Source organism: Ambystoma mexicanum, chromosome 2p (assembly GCF_040938575.1).
Source record: "Ambystoma mexicanum isolate Mex_15411 chromosome 2p, UKY_AmexF1_1, whole genome shotgun sequence".
Lineage (NCBI taxonomy): Eukaryota > Metazoa > Chordata > Amphibia > Caudata > Ambystomatidae > Ambystoma > Ambystoma mexicanum.
The window spans coordinates 1,041,329,300-1,041,354,409 of record NC_090923.1 but is presented as its reverse complement, the minus strand read 5'-3'; the positions used below and the strand labels follow the sequence as shown (position 1 = coordinate 1,041,354,409).

The 25,110-nt window shown below is 44.9% G+C and overlaps 1 protein-coding gene across 4 annotated transcripts in view; it reads left to right on the top strand.

The window, feature by feature from the left end:
* The window catches only part of MRPL11 (mitochondrial ribosomal protein L11), an 893,931-nt gene extending 869,849 nt beyond the window's left edge, over positions 1-24,082 (top strand). For all 4 annotated transcript variants that reach the window (XM_069644923.1, XM_069644922.1, XM_069644924.1 and 1 more), the window contains 2 exons: positions 10,633-10,792; positions 23,201-24,082. In XM_069644923.1, coding sequence (XP_069501024.1) covers positions 10,633-10,792; positions 23,201-23,318 — 278 coding nt within the window. In that variant the 3' untranslated portion in view covers positions 23,319-24,082. The remainder of the gene's footprint in view (positions 1-10,632; positions 10,793-23,200) is intronic.
* The last annotated feature ends 1,028 nt before the right edge of the window (positions 24,083-25,110 follow it).

Sequence of the window (25,110 nt, the reverse complement as noted above, 5' to 3'; positions counted from 1 at the left end):
CCACTTCAAAAATAAAATCACTGACATACATCTGATCATACAAAGCAGACCAATTGACCAGACTGTGCACCATGCCCCACCAACCCTGGAACCACAGAATAGCAAAGCTTCACACAAATATCAGTAGAGAGATTCATCAAGTGGTGAAACCTGGCTATAAAGCAGGATCACCAATGGACCCCTGCCCACCAGACATCTATGAATCAATCCTTACACAAGGCATTGGAATGCCGTAGAAACCTCTTCAACCAATCGCTCTCAGCGTGCCGAGTACTGAGTTCTTTCAGATCGGCGTACATCAAATCACTCTTCAAGGATACTACGGGCAGTGTGGAATACCTCTCTAACTACAGACCATTATCAAACATTCTGTGTCCTGCAAAACTGCTAGAAGAACAAGTTACTTACCAACTGTAACTTTCTTTCGATTGGATGTTCCTCCCACGTATTCCTCATCTTAGATATATCCTTACCTTCAGCTTTGCTGCTTTGGAAATTTTTTCTCTCTCCACCAGAGGGCGCTCCACTCGAGGCGGCGGCGCCGATGTCTCTCGGCGGCATCTGTCGAGTACCAATGTCATCCGCTGTATAAATGTCTCGGGCGCGCCCGTTGGCTTCAGTTCTGTTTTTTCATGTATCAGAGCCCATGGATTGTAGTTAAAGGCGTGCCTCTTTTGACCCAAGCCTTAAAAGAATTTAGAGTGTAAAGCACATAAACCTTACTACAGGGTAGGCTTGGAGGGTCAATGAGGAATACATGGGAGGAACATCCAATCGAAAGAACGTTACAGTTGGTAAGTAACTTGTTCTTCGAATGGATTGTGTCCTGCCAAGTATTCCTCATCTTAGATAGACTCCCAAAGCAGTTTTGTATTGGAGGTGGGAGTACAGACATTCTTTAGTCATGTACTGAATGGAGTACTGATTTAGCAAATAGACCTCCTTGAGAGGCAGTTGAGTCCAGAGCATAATGTTTTATGAAAGTATACATGGATGACCATGTGGCTGCTGCAAAAATATTTTGTACAGGGACACCCCTTTGAAGTGCTGTTGAAGTTGCCATGCCCCTAGTTGAATGAGCTCTCTACCCATCAGGGGGATCTTTCCCAGCCAGCCTATAACACTCAGTTATGGCTAAGACTATCCATCTTGATAATGTTTGTTTGGTTACAGCTAGTCCTAATTTACGGCCAGTGTATCCTACAAACAGTTGGTCACACTGATGTATTTTTGTCAATCTTGAAATATAAAAGCTAAGAGCCCTTCTAGGATCTAATCTATGTAGTTGTTCCTCTTCCTTACTTGTGTGAGGAGGAGGGTAGAAAGCAGGTAGTATTATTTTTTGTGACAGGTGAAAGTCTAAGACGATCTTTGGCAAGAAAGAAGGTTTGACCCTAAGGACAACTTTATCTTTATAAAAGATGGTGTGAGGAGGACCACTACAAAGTGCCTGCAACTCACTTAACCTGCGGGCTGATGTCAATGCAATTAGAAGTATTGTTTTCAGAGTAAGAAGCCTTAATGGACAAGAATGTAAAGGTTCAAAAGTAGCACATGTAAGGAACTTTAGTACCAAATTTAAATCCCACACAGGAACTTGAAAAGGTATTGGTGGAAACACAATATTTAGACCTTTTAAAAATTGGGTTATTAAAAGTATCTTAAAGTAAGATTCTTCCTCTGACGAGCGCTTGAAGATAGATAGCGCTGCTAAGTATCCTTTTATCATACTAACCTGGAGCCCCAGATTAGCCAAATGTAACTGAAAAGATAATACTGTAGGAATATTACATTGAAAAGGGTCCACATTCTTATCCCTGCACCAGTTACTAAACTTGTTCCAACGACACCGGTACAGAGATTTAGTTGCTGGCCTTCTCCATGACGTCATCCGGGAGGTCCCAATCCTTGTATTCCAACCTCTCAGAAGCCATGCGTGAAGGTTGAGTATGTTGACCTCTGGATGGAGAACGTGACCTCCCTCTTGCGAGAGAATATATTCTCTTTTTGGAAGTCGTATTGGAGGGCAGATGGACATGTTGAGAAGGTCCGCGTTCTCCTCGCACAATCCGGGGCAATTAGGATCATCGTTTTCCTGAACTTTCTCAACCTCCTGATTACCTGAGGGATCACAGGGCCTGGAGGGAACGCATACAGAAGAGAAAACTCCCACTCCACTCACTACGAATGCGTCTCCTAGAGCTCCTCTCAGGGGAAATTCCCTTGAGCAGTACAGTTCACACTTCCTGTTGACAATGGTCGTGAAAAGATCCACTTGCGGGGTTGCTGTCACGATGCCTGCCCCCGGAAAGCCAGACCAGGCCCAGCAACCCCGGAAGCAGGCATCATGCCACTTGAAGCATGCCCAAAAACCCCAGTTAGGGGCTATTTGGCTACAGTCCTGGCGCCTATGGCGCCAGGCTCATAAGAATAAAGTCGGTCCTGGCGCCATGTGCGCCAGGCTCATTACAGAAAACTTACCTGATGCAGACCATGCTGCATACCTACCTGATGCAGACCATGCTGCACGAAGCCACAAGCCAAATGAGGCTTAGAGGGACTATTTTACCTCAGGGACTCCTTTCCTCTCGGGTGGGGCTGTGGAAGAATACTTACCTGGGACTTCTTCCAAGGCTATTTAAGCCACACCCGAACAGCCACACGTGCTTCGCGTTATTCTGCATGCTGCAGCGTAACGCTCACCGTGTCTTCAGCAGCTCCAGTCTTCAGCCACGCCCGCTTCAGCCCTGGAACACCTGGAACAAGAAAAGGAGAAGGAGAAGAGGTCAGAACAAAACCCTTACCTGAATCCTTGATCCAGCACATCGTCGATCTGGAAGAGAGAAGCCTTCACAGGTGCGTTGCCACGCACCTCGCAGCGCGGCGCTGAACTCACCATCCGGGGCTGCCTTCCTTTACTGCATCGCGAACCCAGCATCTCCAGGCCATTCTGCAACACCTGGGGGAGACAAGAACAAATAGGTGAGCAAGGACAATACAACCTACCCCCAAAGACTTACCTGATTACCACAGGGGGGTACTCACCTCATCTCGGGTCGGCGCAGTCAATTCAGCATCACCGCCGCACCCCGGCCCCTAAGGGGAAAAAACAAGGACAATACAACCTAACCCCAAAGACTTACCTGATTTACCACAGAGGGGTACTCGCCTCATTTCGGGTCGGCGCAGTTAATTCTGCATCTTACCAATTGCCACTTGGAACTCTTCTAGTGGTTTAAATCTGCAACCTGCAAGGAATCTGGCAGAGTGAAGATCAGACTTTTGAACTCTTACGAACGATTGAACTTTAGAGTCAATACTGGAACTCGCCAATTCCTCCACGCCAGTGAAGTAACTGGTCGTCTACGCGCCCCTGCGCTCGACGCAGGATGGAGAGCTCACCTTTCCAAATCATCAGGTGAGGTTAAGAGGGGACTTCAGGAGTGTTCTGTGGGCAGACAAGGGGAGTGGGAAGGCGGGTTAACGCTCAGATTACGGGAGGTTAATTCCCCTTCTCCATTGCAGAAAGATATTCGTACGAGTCCAACAAACGAAGCTAAGTGGGTCTGTCCAGTCTGTCATCTCGGCTCTACGTGTTACTCTGGTGGAAGCAACAGCGGGCCAGTCCAGATCGACGCCCCCGTGAGAATCAGGTGAGCGTAACAGTTCCCCAAAGGGCGAAGATCTCTTAAAGGACGTCCTGAGCTAGTTCCCACTCATGGGAGACTGTGCTCTACCTGCTCAGAGCGTCTGCCGCTATGTTTTGCTCTCCTGCTAGGTGAATGGCAGACAGAGAGATCCCTTCTTGTATTGCCCAGAACCAGACCTGCATTGCTTCTCTGCACAGTGGTAGTGACCCTACTCCTCCTCTCTTGTTGGGGTAGTACATGGCCACTGTGTTGTCCGTCATTATCAGGACATTCTTTCCCCGTACAGAGGGCAGGAAGGCTTTCAGTGCTAGTCTGATTGCCCTCAGCTCTAATAGGTTGATGTGTAGTCTGGACTCTGATGGAGACTAACGACCGCTGATTGTCAACTCATTGGTGTGAGCTCCCCACCCCGCGAGTGAGGCGTCCGTTACTACTGTTATCTCCGGCCATGGTTGCCAAAAAGATTCTCCCCTGAGGATATGTTCCTTGCAAACCCACCATTGTTGATCCTGTACTACCCTGGTTGGAACTTGTAAAAGATCTGTCATTTCCCCTGGAAATTTGGGCCATTGAGTCCTGAGGGCCCACTGAAGGGATCTCATCCTCAACCTGGATTCTGGCACCAGAAAAATGCAGGATGCCATGAGGCAGAGCAACCTGAGACAATCTAAGGCCGGTAGACACTGGGCATTCTGGAATTTTATTACCATCTGTAGAATGTGGTGAGCTCTGTCTTCGGGAGAGGCTTTGCTCGAACAAATATCCAAGACTGCTCCGATAAACTGAAGCTTCTGTGATGGTATCATATTTGACTTTTTTAAATTCAGAGAAAACCCTAGTTTGTGAATGAAGTGGCAAGTCTTGGATAGATGATCCTGGGCTTGTTCTGGGGAACGTGCCCTGATCAGCCAATCGTCCAAATAGGGGTATACGTGAATCCCCCCACTTCTGAGACTCACTGCCACTACTGCCATCAACTTGGTGAAAACTATCGGGGCGGAGGTCAACCCGAATGGCAGAACTCGAAACTGATAGTGAGAATTGCCAATCGCAAACCTCCGGTACTTTCTGTGTATGAGATGTATTGGCACTTGAAAGTAAGCATCCTGAAGGTCAAATGATACCAACCAGTCTTGAATTTGGAGAGCCTGAAGGATCTGAGAAAGAGTAACCATCTTGAACTTGTCCTTCCTGAGGAACTTGTTCAGGTCTCTTAAGTCCAAGATGGGTCTCAATCCTCCGTTTTTCTTTGGTATGAGGAAATATGGGGAATACCAACACTTGTTCCTCTCCGCTACAGGTACATGTTCTATTGCACTTTTCTGTAGCAGGGTTAAAACGTCCTGCAACAGGAGCGGGTTTGGATTTTTGGCAGAGTTGTATCCCGGTGGGTGATTCTGAGGTTTCTTTTGAAAAGGAAGGCAGTAACCTTGGGATACTGTTTCCAGAGCCCAAGCATCTGAGGTAATGCCCCGCCATTCCTGCAGATGCTATGAGATTCTGCCTCGTACTGGGGTATTGTGGATCAAAACCTCAGAGTGGTTTTGTAGCAGCTGCAGCAGCGGCTGAAGGGACAGATGCCGCTGCTGGGGAAGATCTAGCACCTCTTCCTCGCCCCTGAGGAAATCTCTTTTGTCCTCTTTGACTGGCCTGTCCCGTTCCTCTCTCAAAAACAAAAGGGATGACCCCTCCAGGAAGATGGGCCTGTGAAGGGGCGTTGTTGAGGTTGTCTTATAGCGGTACTGAGTGATTTTGCCGCTGCCTTGGAGGTCTGCAGCTTTTCTAAACTTTCATCCGCTTTGCTGCCAAACAACATCGAGCCGTCAAATGGCATATTAAGAAGTCTGGATTGTACATCCGATGCAAAACCTGACTTTCTTAGCCATGCAAATCTGCGTAGCACTGCGCTAGATCCCATGGAATTACTGATACTGTCAGCTGTGTCCAAACCTGCTTGAAGGCATTCCCCCGAAGCCTCCTTTCCATCCTTTACTATGGATAGGAACCCATCGCGTTCCTCACCTTCTGGGATGTGTTGAGCTGCTGCTGACATGCAGTCCCACAGGGTATATGTAAATCTCTCCAGAGTGCAAGATAAATTTGTGGATTTTAGAGCCATGCTCCCTGATGTAAAAATATTTTTAGACCATGCATCAATCTTTTTATCATCCCTATCAGGGGGAATTGTAGGGTATGCAGCATTCCTAGTTGATGTAGCTGCTTGAACTACCAGACTTTCTGTAGATGGGTGTTTACTTAAGTATTCTGGGTCAGAATTACAGGGTCTGTACTTTGCAACATATTTTTTATTTACTGCTGGAATAGTTTCCAGTTTTTCCCGAGCAGTATTAACCCTCCTTTGTAAAGCAATATGAAAAGGAAGTATGGGGTCTGGCTGAGGTCCTCCTGACAGGATATCAGTCATGTCATCCTGATAGACAGGTGAGTTTCTACCCCATCCCATAAATTCTGTAACTCTATTCATTAATTTTCTATAACCTAAATCAGCGTGTTCTGCTGGATCAGGCTTTTCAAATTCGTATTCTGGAGAAGTATCCAGTCTACTTGCTGATTGCAAATATTCATAGAGACCTTGAATCTTAGATTGAGGATTAATTAATTCCTCAGGGACTTGTCTTCTACCAATTTTAACCCCTGCAGATGAAACCTCTTCTTCTTCTTCTTCTTCTTCTTCCCCATCTCCTGACGACATTCCGTCCTATATGGATGACATGGTTTGGAAAAAATCATGTCTACTTTCTGGGTGAAACACCTTTTCAGGTATGTGTTTTAACATTGGTGTTGATTTCACCATTGTAACGGGTGTCGACGTCGACAGAAGCGTCAATGGCGTTGATGTTGTAGCTACTACCCTCGATTTTGTCAAGGTAGTCTTCGATGACTTTTCGAAACCATCCACGCCGTCGAAGGAGTCTTCGATATCGTCGATTGTGTACTCAACGTAACCTTCGGTTGAGTCGTCGACCCCTTGTGCTCGACAGTCTTCGATGGAGGCTTCGGACATGTTTTAGCCGAGGACTTCGATGACGTATCCAAATCTAACGTCCTTTTCTTAAGTTCTACCGCTGGTTTATGCACCGAAAGGCTTTTCTTTTGAGGTGTTTGGGAAGATTCCCTGGAAGACACCCTCGACAATTTTTTGTCGGATTTCCTCGTCTTAGACCTTCCCCTGTCACTTTTTTTGTGCGTAGGGGCATGATCTTCATCAGACATTTTTGAGGAGGTCTGGGACGCATTCTCAAAAATGTTCATCATGGATGCTCTAAAAGCTTCACACTTTTTAGGGGAGTCATGCTTTGTTGGACATGATATAACTTCCTCCGATGAAGTTGACGAAGATGAAGAGGGAGACCGGTGTCGTCTTTTCTTTGCTTTTTTAGACGTAGAAGGAAAGGAAAGGACTTTCTGGATCTACTCCTCGACCTATATTTTTTATCACGTTTTGTCGAGTCTTTTCTTTGCTTTTTTTAGACGAAGAAGGAAAGGACTTTCTGGATCTACTCCTCGACCTACTCCTCGACCTAGATTTTTTATCACGTTTTGCCGAGTCTTTTTTCCCCCTCGAAGAAAACTTTGAGGATTCCTCCCACACCGCCAGTTTACCTCTTATTTCTTTTAAGGCCTTATGGGTCATTGACTGACAGGAACCACAGTCATCAATTCGATGGTCGGAACCGAGGCACCAGAGGCAATTTCGATGAGGGTCAGTCAGCGACATCTTTCTCCCACACTTCTGACATTTCTTAAAACCACTTTTCGGTGTGGAAGGGTTCGATGAAGACGGCGACATTGTATAACTAAAGCGATTCCAAAGCAAAGCTAACGGAAAAACAGAACTGAAGCCAACGGGCGCTTCTAAGCATTTATACAGCGGATGACGTCGGTACTTGACGGATACTGCTGGGGGACATTGACGCCTCGAGTGGACCGTCCTCTGGTGGAGAGAGAAAAAAGCTGAAGGTAAGGATATAGCTAAGATTAGGAATACGTGGGAAGACACACTCCATTCAAAACCTATGTTTATGAACAAACACTGGAACACATAGAAATACACCAACTATTGGACCAGGCACAATTCGGCTTCAGACCTATGAGATGGACATAGACAGCACTTCTCTATCTGGGATGACCTAAAGACCAACGCAGACTTTGCACTGATACTACTTGACCCCTCTGCAGTGTACTACACAGTCAGCCACAACATCCTAATCAAGAGACTGGAAGAAATAGGAATCACCAAAACATCGCTGCTCTGAATTAAATTGCTTCTATCTGAAAGAACAGAAACAGTATGGATAAAACCATTAAATCACAGCTGTGGGACACTACGTGTGGAGTACTGCAAGGATCCTCCCCATCTCCAATCCTCTTCAACATGTACTTGACCCCACTATTTAACCTCATCAAAGGCACAGCCTCACCTGCTACAACTACGCAGATGATACCCAAATAATCTACAAAATGGAAGATGCACAAGAGGAGAACACAACGGTAGTAGACTGAAACAACTCTACAATTGGATGAACACAAAAAGCCTCAAACTCAGCCCGGGCAAGACAGAAATCATGATCATATCCAAAGACCAGGAAAGCAACCAATACATTCCATGGTCGACAGAACTAGGAGCAGCACCCACACCATTATAAAAAAGTCAAAAACCTTGGTATTCCAATGGACAACGAGCCAACACTAGTACCGCAAGTAAACTTAATAATCAAAAATGCTTCTTCCTCCTACACACGATCAAAAGGATCCTACCATTCCTCTCCTTTATGCACAAAACACTAGTCATCATTTCCCTCATCATATCCAGGATAGACAATGCCAACAGAATATACCTCGAAATGCTGAATTATCTACTGAAGAAACTACAACGTATACAGAATGCAGCGGCCAGACTCCTCCTCACTCACACGAAGAGACCATATCACTCCTGTGCTAAAGATGCTATATTGGCTGCCAGTTAAAAAATGAATCACATTCAAAACAATGTGCATAATGCACAGAGCAATCCACGGCCAAGGAGCAGAATTCCTACAAAAGAAAATCGCCATTTACCAGCCGACCAGAATGCTCAGATCCAGAAAAGACATCTGCCTGGAACCTAAACCGTACACAAGGAAAGAACTTGGTGAATCAGCACTCTCGTGCCTAGCCGCAAAAATCTGGAACTCCCTCCCGAGAGAAATACGAAACCTGAAGGACCATCCAAAGTTCAGAAAACTCCTAAAAACCTGGCTCTTCAAATCAGACCCGGACAAAAACGAATGAGCAACACTTACACCCCTCAGAAGGAACACACATATCGCGAGATGGAAGACTGAAGCGTACCATGAAAAAGTGCAGGGAGGTGGAGAAACTTCAGAGTGGGAGGGAGACCCGGGTTCCCATGGACGGCCTCAACGGTGGCTAACGAGCGGCGAGATGGGAACGTCCTAGGTTGAACCACAGACAGATAACATAAGAGTTGAATGGGAAAGAGTGGTGCCCGAACAGATAAGCCTCAGGGACCACGTAGCTCAAGGGCACAGGAAAGAGGTTGCCCCCTCATTCCCCACAAGGGGCCCAAGAAGGTGATGGCGGATGCACACCCGGTTATGCCAGAGGCCAAAGCAGTGTAGAAATCAATTATTCAGGAGGGAGTGGATTGGGGGGGGGGAGTCGATGGGGGAGTGGATGGGGGAGGCATCACCACTAAATAGCCCTGCAGACAACCCACAACTCTGCCCAGAATATAGGAAGGAGACACCCCCACCCCTCTCAGCACACCACAGTCCGCGACACTGTCAGGGACGCGTACCACAGGTGGCTAAAGCAGAGGAGGTACGATGGAGAGCCACAACTAACCACCCCACTAAAAATGTCACCCCTTAGCTTACACCTCTCAAATTCTAAACATTATACAACCATACCTACATTGCACAACAAACCACATGCACTTCACTACACCACAACGAACAAACCACACATAGCCTCGCACAACAGCACAGACAACTACCGACCAAAAAATCACTTCTATGCTCGGCAAATGGTGTAAACAGAACTGAAGCTGCCAGCAGCACATCACAGCTCTTGCGCTTTTCCCCACTGACTCCTACTAACTTATTCTACAGTCTTGCTTTTCAGGTCCGTCAGAGTGCCAGGGGACCACGCCAGTGGTGATAGTGCGCAGTATAAATATCCTTTAACTTAACACACTCCGCTGACTATTGACCTGCATTTGGAAGTCCTCAATGTCCTAAATCCTGCTGTGAATGGCTGTGTGGAGCATTTGTTCTCTAGGAATCATCTGTTTAGTCTGCCACTGACACCACCCCTTCTTCAGTTACTGGTGCATTTGTCTTCTAAAAAGGCACAGCGGAGGGACCCCCAAACTAGAGAAAGTATTTGCATCAGAAATATGAATCCTGCTATCTAGAAAGTGCCATGTTAGTCTAATAGGTAGGGGGAGGACACAGTGTAGAGTTAGCGAACTGTTTACCAAACAAGCTGATAAAATAAAATAAAGTGCACTCATGTATTCTCTATGCTCTGGCCATTCTGCTGATGTTGTCTTTACTGGGACTGCCTAAAGGCGTGCCGTCTACTGCTAGATATGACCTTTTGTGTGCAATGTTGAACTAGCACCTCCTTGCTAGACGCAGTCCATACAAAACGGTCGTATTATATTGATTTACAAAGAGTATGTCCTTGTGCTGGTAATTACTTGGACCAGCAATGTCTCAGGAGGATAGTTCAGGGGCAATGCGCTCGTCTTGGAAGCAAGATGACGCAGAGCAACACAGGTTCGATCCCCCCGTCCGCGCTTAGAAGGCTCTGGGTAATAAGCGCGTTATAAATAATCAGTTATCATTATAATTATAATATTTTAGGAAAAAGGTCCTCCAATGCTGGCAGAAACACTGAGCCCCCAGTTCCTTGTGCGCTCTTTATCTGTGACCTTTTCATTTTGCGTTTCCAGGTCATGAAGTGGCCGGGATGGTGACACTGAAGCAAGTGTATGAGATTGCCCTGGTGAAACTGAAGGATGAGAACCTGGTTTTGCGCGACATCACCCCTGAAGCCATGGTCAAGTCCATTGTGGGCAGTGCTCGGTCTTTGGGCATCAAAGTGGTGAAAGAGTAAGTATTTAAGGGAGTTTGGAAAAAGTAACCGTCTCGCTGGCTTCTGGGCCATTGATACCGGGGGTTTGTATGATCTATGTATCCATCACAGCGTTCACCATAGTGACTCTGTAATTCTGGCAAAGCTGGACTTTCAGGGGTGGCTTACAACTTTAACGCTGTTCAACAAATCTCAAATCTTTATTTAACATTCCCAAGAAAATGTAGACCTGACTTTGAATTGTTCTGAAAAATTTCTATGTCGTTGTTGGTGGGGGGGTTGCAAAGTCAGAGGGTGCCCCAAAACATTAAATTTTCCCTTTCATTCTGTAGGGACCCTTCTTTGGTCTCACGGTGTAAGCTACCGTACAGATTCAAGCTAATCGTTCGCAAGTACGTCACGTCTGGCCTTCTGGTCTGACATGCTATCCTTTTGGGGTTTGGTGTAAATCCGTTCAGCAAAAAATATCCTAGAGAATGGCCAAAAAACATTTAGTGATATCTGGGTTCACCCGGTACAATACCCAAAGCCACATTCTACTTTTTGCTCACATTATCGGCTGGTTGGGTCTGGGTTTGTGTGTTCTCTTCTAGGGATAACCAGACATTTGTTCACAAGCGAGTGAGGGGTCACCAGATTATTTCTCCCTCAGTGTCCGAGGGGGAAACATTCAGGGGGCAGCCATTGTGGCCCCTTTCACCTTTTGAGTGGTCTGTCAGAACCTCACGCAGGAAAACGTATTGCAGCCCCCAATGGGGTATCCCCGACCATGCAGCGGACAAGAGGGCCACGAGAAAGGGAACAATATACCCCTAAATACAGGCCCAAGTGAGGGATCCCAGACAGCCTTTGGGTCTGCAGGCAACATTCTCATCTCAGACCCAGAATACAACCCACAGACCAAAATGATGAGGCAACGACCCATCTGGTGGGCCGCAAGCCTCCATTATGGTAAATACTGTTACTGCCTCTGTCTTCAACCTATTAGAAGGGTGGGTCTATCCACTGGATCTCAGGTTCCTGTGGTAGGGTGCTATTAAACATATCACTGGGTTTTGTGGAAAACGTGGCCCGAAGAGGTTTGTGGGTGCGCACCACTAGGGTAGCAAGAACTTAGGTGAATATTAGCAATATAATGGCGGCTGCAGCCGTGTGGTTAGGCTGGTGATTTTCCACTGTCACCTGAAAAGACTGTATCTATGGATGGTGCTAACCTTACAGACTGCGCCCCTTCATGCATATGCCACAACAGTGTTGTATTAATTAATAGGGTTTAAGAGTTGAGAGAGTGAGTAAATAAATTTGAGAGACACCTTGTGAGTGTATAAAGTAAGGTTCCTGTATTTTAAAACCAGCAATGGACAGAAGTATTATTTGCATACATTATTGTCTCAAAAAGAAAAGAAAAGATCCATCCTTTGACAAACAATTAGTCATAGAGGGAGAGACTTTTGTCACACTTGGTTATTTGCACGTATACTAAATATACATTTAGAAAAGAAACTTGGTCACGCCAAACAATTAGTCATACATGGAGAGACTTTTGTCACACTTGGTTATTTGCACATATACTAAATATACATTTAGAAAAGAAACTTGGTCACGCCAACACATGTTTCAACCTATCTAGATGTCTTCAGGGCGTAAAGCTACTGATAATTGGTTCAATAAACATATTCAGTGGACAATCCTAGTTTGCACAGAAAGTCTGGGAAGGGAACAGACACAGCGGGGAGGGGCAAGGAAAACTTGCAGGAGAAAAACATGTATTTGGGTAAAGGGAAACAAGAGAAAATAGAAGATGAATATTAGTGGAAAGGTAAACTAAATCATACAATTTTACATTTCAATCATTAACCGTGATTTTAAAAATTGATATAGCTCTGATTATCCCACTGGAAATCCATTAGGCGTACTTAGATACAAAGTTATTTAACAGTTTCCAACGTTTTTATATCTGCTATCCAAATATTGATAAGAAAGCAAAGGCAATAGTTAGCCTGTATCCACTAAGAACTAGGTGAACAAGTTGCCGTGACTATAAGGTCCTAGGGTTCACGCTTAATGCGCCCGTGTCTCAAAAGATTGAATAATGGTATATTACCTTATGTGTAAATCCTCCTAGCGTCCTTGAAACATATGCTCTCCTCTGATGAAAATGTATAAGGCTCATGGGCCATGATAAGTAGGTATTTACTAGTGATCAGTTTCCTAAAGGAACAAGAAAAAGTGAGCCTCAATGATAAGAAGCCTGTGGAGGTATATTCCACTCTAGTACTGGAGGTATAGTGTTAAACATTTTTTTCAATGGTGACTACTTTTCACAAACCAAAGGTAAAGCGATGGGTGCAAAATACGCCCCATCCCTGGCCAATCTATTCATGGCATATTTTGAGAACAAATATATTTTCAACAATAACCCTTTCCAACATCATATTATCATCTGGGAAAGATACATCGATGATGTTCTGGCCATATGGGAAGGCACAAGAGATGAATTTGAGGATTTTTTAAATTATCTCAACCACAACACTTTTGGGATTAATTTCACAGGCCAAATAGATGAACATGAGATTGTATTTCTGGACCTTAAAATTAAAATAGATGCAGAGGAAATACACACCTGCACACATAGGAAGGACACTGCAGTCAATTCTATTCTGCATGTGACTAGTAGTCATAAGCGCAGCGTTGTACAAAATATACCAAGAGGAGAATTTCTCAGATCAAGACGGAATTGTAGTCAACTTGCTAGTTTCCAAGAAGAATGTAAGTCCATTGGTGAAAGATTTCAGGCAAGAGGGTACTCTAAACGCCTGATTAGGCAAACAACAGATTCGATTCAAAAAGTGACCAGACAAACATTATTAGTAACAAAACCTAAAGGAGAGGAAACTGTGTACCCTCATTTTGTAAGCTTCATCACTAAATATTCACGAGACAGTAAACTAATTTGCCAAATGTTGAAGAAGCACTGGCATATATTACTGTTGGATACAGACCTCACAAACTATATTCCGGAGTGTCCAAATCTTATCTTTACTAAAGCTACCACTTTCAGAAATGTACTATGCCCTTCCTTCCTCAAATCAGAGCCAATTGCCAGGAGCATTGGTTAACCTCAAGGACTCAACCAGCAGGATTCTATAAATGTGGAATGTGTAATTTTTGTAAATATACACTATCACCAACGAAAATATTCAAATGCCATGGAGGCTTGGAAATTAAGATTAAGGACTTTATCAACTGTAGATCCAAGTTTGTTGTATACGGAATACGATGTGTTTGTCAAAAAATATATATTGGCAGTACTATAAGAGAAGTGCGTTTCCGTATACGAGAACACCTAAACAGTTTGAATAGTCAAGACATTAGACTACCTTTGGTTGATCATTGGCAAGAACATCATCAAATGGACGATGCAAAAGACATCAGATATGTCGGACTTCAGCAGATCCAACCACATCCAAGAGGTGGGGACAGATAGTTGAGGCTACGCCAACAGGAATCAAAAATGATTTGCAAACTTTGTTGTCTGTCACTCGGTCTCAATAAGGAACATGAGCTAAATGTCTTTCTGTAAAATGTATGGATACTGAAGTATTTCTAATTTAGGAACACTGCACTAATCAATGTCCCAAATATCAAGTAAATATGCAGTAAAAATATGCCTGGAATATTCATGCAAGATATGTAGTCAAACATGCCTGTCAGATCATTTCATGGCTTGTACATCAAATACTTTATATGGTAAACAAAAATGTACTTGCGATGACAAAAAATATATGTCTAACAAGAAAGCCAGCTTCATTTGTTTTATTCACTGCACCCAATTAGCCCATACATAAGTATATACCTAATATGGGCCGAGTGACATTATTAGGCCAACTTCCAAATTAATTATTAATAGATTCGTCTTGCCTGTATCCGGCAGAAACTCCTGTAAACATGCCCGTACAATATAATACGAACACCAGTGAACTCTTCCTGTTTAGATATAGCTGCCTAGCAACTGTGGACATGTGATCAATCACATGACCAGCAGGGTCCTCCACATTGGTAGAGGACGAACACTGTCTCAACTATGGTATCAGAGATACTGTATGTTTAATGTTTGACTAATCATCTATTCGCATATTGCCCTAATTTGGCCCAAAGCAAACATTTTTTGTATACAATTCTAACAATATGAATGCGGCTTTAATTTGTATCTGGGTCACGTGACGCATCACGTAACCGGAATCACACACCACGGCACCATAGCAACGGCGAGCTCGCGCCGATTCTGCAGTCACTGCCCGAAGGCGCCAGACAACAGTTGCAGTATTACAGCCGAGCCGGTAACCTCCCAACGACGATACGCCTGCTATTAACATTAGTAATTGTATTAAATTGGTAAAGAGAACTAAATACGTATATTTTTACATATACATACCCTTTACCTTTTTCAGAATACGGCATGAATATTTAATAGATACCAGTGCTGGTGAACTGTAATTACTTGCAACTGCAACTTTGACCTTTGAGGTAACACCCAAAGTTAATTTAAACACAAGAGGTGATGGGTTATCGGGTTAAAAAATGTTTTAACACTGTATCTCCAGTACTAGAGTGGAATATAGCTCCACAGGCTTCTTATCATTGAGGCTCACTTTTTCTTGTTCCTTTAGGAAACGGATCACTAGTAAATACCTACTTATCATGGCCCATGAGCCTTATACATTTTCATCAGAGGAGAGCATATGTTTCAAGGGCGCTAGGAGGATTTACACATAAGGCAATATACCATTATTCAATCTTTTGAGGCACGGGCGCATTAAGCGTGAACCCTAGGACCTTATAGTCACGGCAACTTGTTTGCGTAGTTTCTGGTGGATACAGGCTATTTCCTTTGCTTTCTTATCAATATTTGGATAGCAGATATAAAAACTTTGGAAACTGTTAACTAACTTTGTATCTAAGTATGCCTACTGGATTTCCAGTGGGATAATCGGAGCTATATCAATTTTTAAAATCACAGTTAATGATTGAAATGTAAAATTATATGATTTAGTTTACCTTTCCACTAATATTCATCTTCTATTTTCTCTTGTTTCCTTTTACACAAACACATTTTTTTCTCCTGCAATTTTTCCCTGCCCCTCCCCGCTGTGTCTGTTCCCTTCCCAGACATTCTGTGCAAACTTGGATTGTCCACTGAATATGTTTATTGCACCAATTATCAGTAGCTTTACGCCCTGAAGACGGCCTAGATAGGTTGAAACACGTGTTGGCGTGACCAAGTTTCTTTTCTAAATGTATATTTAGTATATGTGCAAATAACCAAGTGTGACAAAAGTCTCTCCATGTATGACTAATTGTTTGGCGTGACCAAGTTTCTTTTCTAAATGTATATTTAGTATATGTGCAAATAACCAAGTGTGACAAAAGTCTCTCCCTGTATGACTAATTGTTTGTCAAAGGATGGATCCTTTCTTTTCTTTTTGAGACAATAATGTATGCAAATAATACTTCTGTCCATTGCTTGTTTTAAAATACAGGAACCTTACTTTATACACTCACAAGGTGTCTCTCATATTTATTTACTCACTCTCTCAACTCTTAAACCCTATTAATTAATACAACACTGTTGTGGCATATGTATGAAGGAGCGCAGTCTGTAAGGTCAGCACCATCCATAGATGCTATTAAACATATGTTCCACGCCATATTGCCAGATGGGTAGTTCCAAGGGTCAACATCCAGTAAACCACTTACCTGCTCTGCCACCTGAGTATCTCTAAGAGACCATAAAGCCATGATAACATTTGGAGGAAGCTAATGGCAGACGTATGGGAGAACGAAGCTGCTGCTTCTGACACTGTATTATCAGGCAGGTCACTCGCTCTTGGGAGCCACTTATAAGCAAGGTTCAGCAGACGCAACATGAATTGCACGCAAAAAGTAAATAGAAAGCCCTTTAAAGACAACACACTCATAGAAATCCTGCAAGGGGAGGAATGGAATCCTGCCCTCACAAAAAGTACTGTGGAGATGTTTCAGAAATTCTGCCTTTTTTCCTTGGGTGATAAACAAATTAGCAATAGTGAAGAAAGTGGGCACCCGTTTATAGGATATTAGAAAAAGGGTACACAGCATCCCTGTAGGTAGATTGAGAGAGGCTGGTCTTCAGAGTGGAGATATTTACTGTGCAAAAGGCAGGCATGGAGAGATGCCACCTGCTCATCAGGGAATGAGGTTTTAAGGCAGGGCTTGTGAAAGATAGGAGACCATCAGTGCATCCATCATTGCTTTGAGGACCTCTTGCCCCCACACAAGTAAACTGAGTAACATTGCATTGTTACTTGGATGGAATAGGATATTTCGTTATGTTCTTTTGTACATGGAGGAGTAAAGGGCTTCCCAACAGGCTCGTAGTCAGTGCCTGATGTTCTTCTGAGTTCTCTACGTGTCCCTATGTGCCAGATGGGAGCTTACAGTGCTCCGATTCCTAAACAGTCAGCTGTAAAGCAGGGTAGCCTCTCTTGATCTGGTCTCCGATAAAAAGGAAACAATTATGTTGTTGTCTCTGAGTTATCCAACTTTGAGAATTGGGTCGAAGGAACTGGCTTTCACATCACTAGCTCAGAAGCTGAATTGCTGAGCACAGATCCATTCTGCATCTTGCATTAATAGCCAGGATTATTCACTTTGCCTCCTTTCCAGGGGAATTGTGCTACTACAGATGATGTTTGACTTCCGTATGCACAGTGAACTCTTTCCTCTTATACTGTTCTCCTCAATGCATCCAGATCTGTTCCTGGCGGGAAGACCTTGAATTGACTTTCTCAAGAGAGTGCTGGTTGATCATATAATAGAGATGCCAAGCCCACTCGCCTCTTGTCATCTTTGATGGTCCCACCATAGTCTTCCTCTAAAGAGCAAGCGATCACCCAATCGATAATCTTACCACATGTCGTGAGAAAACTCTGAGTTACTTGGGATCATTCTACTTAAAGCTTTAGGGTTAATTATACAAAAGTAGAGCTTACCCCCACCATCCTCTGAGGACACTTGCATGGTCGTGCAAGCATACTTTCTGCAACCATTGCTCCACATGGATTAAAGGCAGCTCGGTCTTGACAAGCTGCTTAGCCACTCCTCAAATTCTGATCACTGCTGGGTTGGTGAATTGCCAACCAAGGCTGGAGTTTGCATGGGGAATACAGAAAAGAGAGAAAGGATGGAATGGGAACTGCTCTTTGGAATCTCTAAAATGCAGGATTCCTGGAGGTGGTGGGCTATGAATAACTCAAAAGAAGATTGCTCACACGTTGGAAGTACAGGTGCTGCACGTAGTGTGGAACCCATCGGGCACATCCGACGAGCCATTGCCAGCTTATGGCCTTCTGCTTTGGTTGGCACATAGTTAAAAAACCCTTAAGCAACATGTGCAGCAGAGAAACCTAGATCGCCTTTCAGTCTCTTTGCCCTTTTGAAATTGGGACAACTTAATGATATTTAGAAGGGCTGCTCAAAGCGCTGTGTGCAAGAGCTCATAGGCAGGAGTAAGAAATGTAGGTGTCCGAATAAACTGACAGAAGAAATTAACAAAACTGCAAAATGGACAGAGTGATTTCTAAGGAGCGACCTATCCTATTCAGGAGCAGGGCTGAGATGGAGACTATGGCAGCATTTTAATATCTTGTTTAAATATTAAAATGGGACATACAATATGCCAGGGACCCCACTGTAGTCACAGGACCTTCGAAAAAACATATAGGCATGCATTTGGCCATTTGCAGTCTTAGCAAAAATCTATGTACTGAAGAAGAGCGCTGCAGTGGAATAGGTTCCCCGGTGAATGTGCACTTATGCAGCCAATTTTTAAAACTAAGCGGAACTTCTCCCCAGATCTGCAAGCATGCTGGTGAATGTCCTCAGATCTGCAAGCTTGCTGGTGAATGTGCTTTTTTCCTTAAATGTCCCCAGATATGCAAGCTTGCTGGTGAATGTCCTCAGAGCTTTTTTCCTTAAATGTCCCCAGATCTGCAAGCTTGCTGGTGAATGTGCTTTTTTCCTTAAATGTCCTCAGATCTGCAAGTTTGCTGGTGAATGTCCTCAGATCTGCAAGCTTGCTGGTGAATGTGTTTTTTCCTTAAATGTCCCCACATCTGCAAACTTGCTGGTGAATGTCCTCAGATCTGCAAGCTTGCTGGTGAATGTGCGTTTTTCCTTAAATGTCCCTACATCTGCAAGCTTGCTGGTGAATTGCCTCAGATCTGCAAGCTTGCTGGTGAATGTGCTTTTTTCCTTAAATGTCCCCAGAATTGCAAGCTTGCTGGAGAATGCCCCTTTTTTCCTTAAATGTACCCAGATCTGCGGGCTTGCTGGTGAATGTCCTTTTTTCCTTAAATGTCCCCAGATCTGCAAGCTTGCTAGTGAATGTCTTCAGATCTGCAAGTTTGCTGGTGTATGTGCTTTTTTCCTTAAATGTCCTCAGATCTGCAAGCTTGCTAGTGAATGTCTTCAGATCTGCAAGTTTGCTGGTGTATGTGCTTTTTTCCATAAATGTCCTCAGATCTGCAAGCTTGCTAGTGAATGTCTTCAGATCTGCAAGTTTGCTGGTGTATGTGCTTTTTTCCTTAAATGTCCTCAGATCTGCAAGCTTGCTGGTGAATGTGCTTTTTTCCTTAATTGTCCCCAGATCTGCAAGTTTGCTGGTGTATGTGCTTTTTTCCTTAAATGTCCTCAGATCTGCAAGCTTGCTGGTGAATTTCCTCAGATCTGCAAGCTTGCTGGTGAATATGCTTTTTTCCTTAAATGTCCCCAGATCTGCAAGTTTGCTGGTGAATGTGCTTTTTTTTCCTCAAAATGTGTATTGCGCATTGATCCAGTTTTTGCTCTAATGGAACATTTTATAGCAGAAAAATGCTTTAGCTTTCCTTTGAAGCACAGCTTGGTAAAGTTTGACAAATTTTCATTTGTTCCCCTTTCACTCATTTCCACCAATTTTGGAATATTTACAGATGGAAGGCAGTTTGTAGAAGCAAGCATTTATATTTGCATACCCCTTGCAGGGTGCTGATGGTTTCTGTGAAGTGGTCCTGGCCATGGCAAAGGCTATGCGTTTTGTGCATTTTTACTGCTCTTCGCGTATTTTAATTTTTTATTTTTTTCCAGGCACTTGATGGGGTCTACCGTGCTGTCCGTTCACTGGGCCTGGCCACTGCCATGTCGAACCCTGTTCTGTGTCTCTGCCCCATTCCGCTGCATTGATAAAATTAAGATCCTTCTTGCAAAGAACAGGCCTTTTCCTCAAACAACAGTCCCTGGTTGCCCCATTTCTCCTCAAAGACCAGCCTTTCAGTAACCCCTTAAAACAGAGAGGAAAACTTCAGACTGGCTGTGTGACTCCCATTCCATGAAGCTTATTAGCAAACATGCTAACTTCCGGGCCAATATCTTTCTGTTCTATCCCAGCAGAAGCTGTGTGGGTGCCTCATTCCCAGCTGCCTGGATATGCCAACCGTGATGCCATGAACGCAAACCTATGGCCAGAAAAGGCCACCTGCATTCACGTTGCTTTCCATAAATTCTATTTGGGTGCCAGAAATCACTGTGCAATTATATCTAGGGCAGTGGTAGAAGGGTACCAATAAAAGTAGTGGAACTGTGGTCTCGGCAGGGGAGGGGGGCGGCTGGAAGCATAGTGCAACCTGTGACAAGGTGTTGCAGCCGGGGCATTGCAATAGTCTAAGTGACTAGTAACTAAGGCTCCTATTACAACTTTGCACTTGCATAGGGACATGAATGGACAAATCCTCTGCATAGACTGGTGAACATGGTCGTAAAAAGTAGCGGAATGGTAAACAGAAAAAAATAAACGTGGAACACTGCTCCCACTCACTTTGATCACTGGTCTCGGGTTAGAGGTCAGGGTGAGGCAAAAGTAAGACCACGGCCATCCTATTCCGAGGGATACACCCACGAGTTAGCAAAGGGGAACACTTTACTACTCATTCTTCTGTCGAAAGGATGGACCCCACCCAGGACTGCTCCACTTGCTTGTATTTAAGGCAGCCCTGCTGTAACTTGTACCCCCTTATCTGTATTCATTTTAACCCATTCTTGTACAGCGTCCTGCTGCTTCTTAAAGCTAGGTCTGCGCTCAGTAAATACCCGAAATGAATGAGTAAGAAACGGAAGGCCGCACTTTGTATGCCACCCCCATCCCCTCCTGCGTCCTGCTAAGCGGTTGGGTTTTAAACTACCTACCCCCTTTGCGAGGTTTGTCCTTTGTACTTCAGCCGCAAACTTCATATCGGTTAACCGCACTGTCAGGGCGCGTTTGCTTGAGATGTATTCTCGGCGGTCAGGTTGAGAATGACCTCTGCAGGTCAAGCTAGCGCCCTTAGTAGACTTAATCCTGCTAGAACGTCATTAGGTGGTGACTTGCAGTACAGCTCTTCCGGCGCATCAGATCCTCCATAACTGGTCGGGTGCTGGGTTTAGAATCTGGGAGTATCTGGGAGTGTTTCCTATCAGAGCATAATCTCATTTAAGCACACAGTGGTCTGCTGCTGATAAACATTATCTCGAAGTTGAGGATCAAGTGGTGTGTGGAATGGAGTGCCCTCCCTCATGCTTTCCACGCCTTAACCTCACTCCATGACTTCGTCTCCTGCAATTTAGAGTGCTTCTCCTCTGGGCACTTGTCTCGGATCAGCTGAGCCAAGCAGTCTCCATGGGCATTGGGGTCTGCATAGATGCAGCGAGTCCGCTGGCCCTCCAGCCACTGCAGAATCGCGTCCTGCTTTAACGGATCCCTTGTAGACTCTGCGTAGAGAGATTATTAATTCATGCAAGCCATTAGCACGGTTTCACTGTGCAGAGCACTGTTTCAGTAGGCGCGTTTACTACACATGAGTTTAATCAAGAAGGGCGATATCCTCTCTATAGGGGGTTCTACATCTTTAGCCTACACCTGAAGAAGGAACTCTGTAGCTTGAACGCAGATGTGACTGGTCATCTTCATTCCACAATGAAATCCCCACTAGCAGACACAGTGCATGGTTTCCAAAGAGAAAATCTGGGAAAAATGTCCTTGCAGGAACGTGTGGATCTGTTGCGAGCTATATGTGATCTTGGCGTTCTGTGGGAGCCTCTGCCAAGAACTCCAATTTGATTGGCCTGGGTCTTAATGTATACTGTGCTATCTTACGTTGGTTACTTGTAGCATGCATGCATGCGACACGCTGATTGGCCACTAGGTATGGCTGTCAAATGGAGGGCCAGGGGGTGGAGGGTGATGATGGCTGATGATCTGGAGAACAGTCTGCAGGGGGGATATTTGAGAGGTGGGGGGTGGATTGGAAAACTGCTAGGTTCGGCTGAAAGAGGGATATGCCATTAAACGTGGGATAAATCATGGAATTGCATGGCAGCTGGAACTAGCCCAATTTCCGTAGGGTTAGGGAAGTTTTGAATGACACGTAGCGGTTGAAAGGAGGGTGTGCACCAGGATGCTGAAGTGTAGGCCCTTCATCCTTGTTGGCCAGTCCTGTTGAGAGGCAGGCGTCTAGACCCTCCGACTGTCCTCCGCTTTCTCCAGCTGCCATGCCCAGTTAGGCTGAATGGAACCTAGATCCACCCAAACCTTGAAACTGGCTAAGCCTTAAGGGACAGTTTTGGATGGTATTCAGGTGCTGCTTCAGATTTGCCAAAGTCACTTGGTCTGTTTGCCACACACTCTCCCCGACACATGCCAGTCATCTTCACCTGATGGGCGGGAGGGACATCGAGGGCAGGCCTTTCCGTGGGCTGGCACTCCCTGAACGTTTGTTTTATTAAGTGGAGCATCTGTGAACTTCTGAAAATGACCCCAACCACTGATGCAGAGTGATAGAAGCAGGGGGCGGGGGCGGGGAACTGATGAAGGGAATAGCTGGAGGTGGAAAGTGGTTTAGGGGGATCCACCGCGGAGGTGTATGCACCAATTTGGCACACACATCTCCACAGTGGATCAGTTCTAATATGAAGAAAGACGCGGTGTGGCAGTGGAGTGAAGAGCACAGCGTCTTGAATCCTGGATGGTGTGTCAACAGTCCACGTTTGGAAGTGGGCAGGGGCAGGCCCAGAATGGTGGCCGCAGATGGTGAATATGTACATCCCATGGGTGATTTTGCAAGTGTATGCCATATACGTCACCTACTTTTGATGTCCTGATATTGATGGAATATTGGCTTCCCTCAGGAAAAAGTACATGTAATATAGATGAGGCTTGTTTCACTTGCAGGAGATCACTGGATCCCCTGAGCTCGGCCTCAATGCAGTAAAGGTGTAAGAGAGCTGCAGAGTCTTCTGTGTCTGTGAATGGTCTCAATGCAATATTCTATAGTGCGAGTAAATTGATGAATGACAGCATGTCTCTTTCTTTTCTGCAGCCTCTCCGCAGAGGAGTACCAGGCCTTCCTTGCAGCGAGAGAAGTGGAGTTGCAGGCCCAGGCGGCAGCAGCGGCTGAGGCAGAGGCAGCAGAGCTCTCGCCCGGCAGAAAGAAATAAGTGTGCCTCCATTGGATAGTCTCATTACCACTAAAATGGACGGAAGGGACTCTCCTCCTCTCATGATGTCTCTTCTTGTTATCTTTAATGTAACCCCAGTCCACGTGTTGCGCATCACCATCTTTTTGAATATGACTATACCTGCTGAGTTGTAAGCTCAAGACGAATACCCGCCGTATAAGACCTAAAATTGCAACCAATTGGAAAGGTCGACCACACAGCTTCAGCTGGATAGGTCAGAATGCGCTGTTGGCTGCCCTCCTGCTCTCCTGCTATTGGTGGGTTGTGCTCCACGCCATGGTGATGGCGCAGCCCCACATAGTTGTAGAAGTATTCAGTCCTCCACCACTGACTTCTCACCACTTCCAAGGCCAACCACTTTAGAGGCCCACGAAAGAGCCGCCATACACCATTTTACATCATCGTTCACCTCTGTCGAGCCACCCTGTATCGCAAGCTCTGGAATCTCACTGAAGTGTATAGGTTTGTTGCGTACGGTTGGAGGATCGTATCCCTTTTCATTTCGCCTGGTATGAGACAATGCAACTCTGACACAAATGCTGTACGCCAGGCTGGCATGAGAGCACCCATCACATTCTTCATGGTTAGCCCATGCCACCAAGAGGATCTGCTCGCCACCTTCTGCCCAAAGGCACAACCACGCATTGCATGTCTGAGTGGAGTGGGAGGCTTCAGTAGGCCAGGAAGTTGCAACAAGACGGGGACGGGGTCTTGGAATTGAAAATAAATCTTTGCAAAATAAATCTCAGCCTGGACTATTCTTTACTCTCTGCTGATTGGGAATTGGTTTATGAGTGTTTTAAGGATGCAGGAAGCTCAATAGTCTGTCCACCAATCTGGCCTCTTCAAAAGAAATACTTGCACTCAGACATCCTATCAAGCAAAAGCAAACACATTCCCTGTGTCCAATTTCCTCGGTTGAGGGACGGTCTTAGATGTGTGTGGCTGCTATAATGCAGATAGCTCTGTCCGCTGAGTGTAAGTAGCCATAGCTTTAAAAGGCCAGTGCCTGCTTATTTTTGTTCTGTGTATACCATGTACTTGTCTTTTTTTCTATTCTTACTGATTTCTTTAATTCTGTGTTTTTTTTTCTATCTGATGTAGTTTCCCTAAACCTTGTTGACATGTACATGTTATGCTAAAGGACAGATCCAGCGAACACCATCAACCAAAGAGCAGGGGCGTATGGAATCCTATGGCTTGGGATGGCTCATGATCTGGGCATGGACAGAGAATTGTTTACTTTGTTTCTTCTAGATAATAACGCCTCTTAAACGTTATAGCCTAAAGGACCCTGTAAAGCGATCCCTGGCGCTGCAATCTGGACAACACCGTGAAAATACCATAGTGGCAAAATGACTGCGAGATCGAGCTCTGGCACCGCCTTCTAGGAAATGCCATGTTTTAACAATGATGACATCACTCTTGATGTCTACAAGCACAAAACACTTGATTATTCTCCTGAAATCCACCTCCCTTTGCTTTCTAGGCTGTAAGAATCTTCTTTATATCTTCTCTGACCAATCAAGTCTTTCCCATCATTAGCTCGCAGAGCTTTTCTGATCTAGAGCGGTGTCAGTACTCCATTGCCTCCAGTTTCCTTGCTTCACTGCATGAGTTGGAGTCACTATTGCCAGTCTGTGGGCCTCATTACACGGTAGGAGGAGGACCAAGGTGCTATTAGCACCTTGGTCCATGTCGGTAAAATACCGTCACCGCCTTGGTGGAAAGGGGAATTACTGCCCTACTCCAAGGTTGGCGGGGCGGTAAT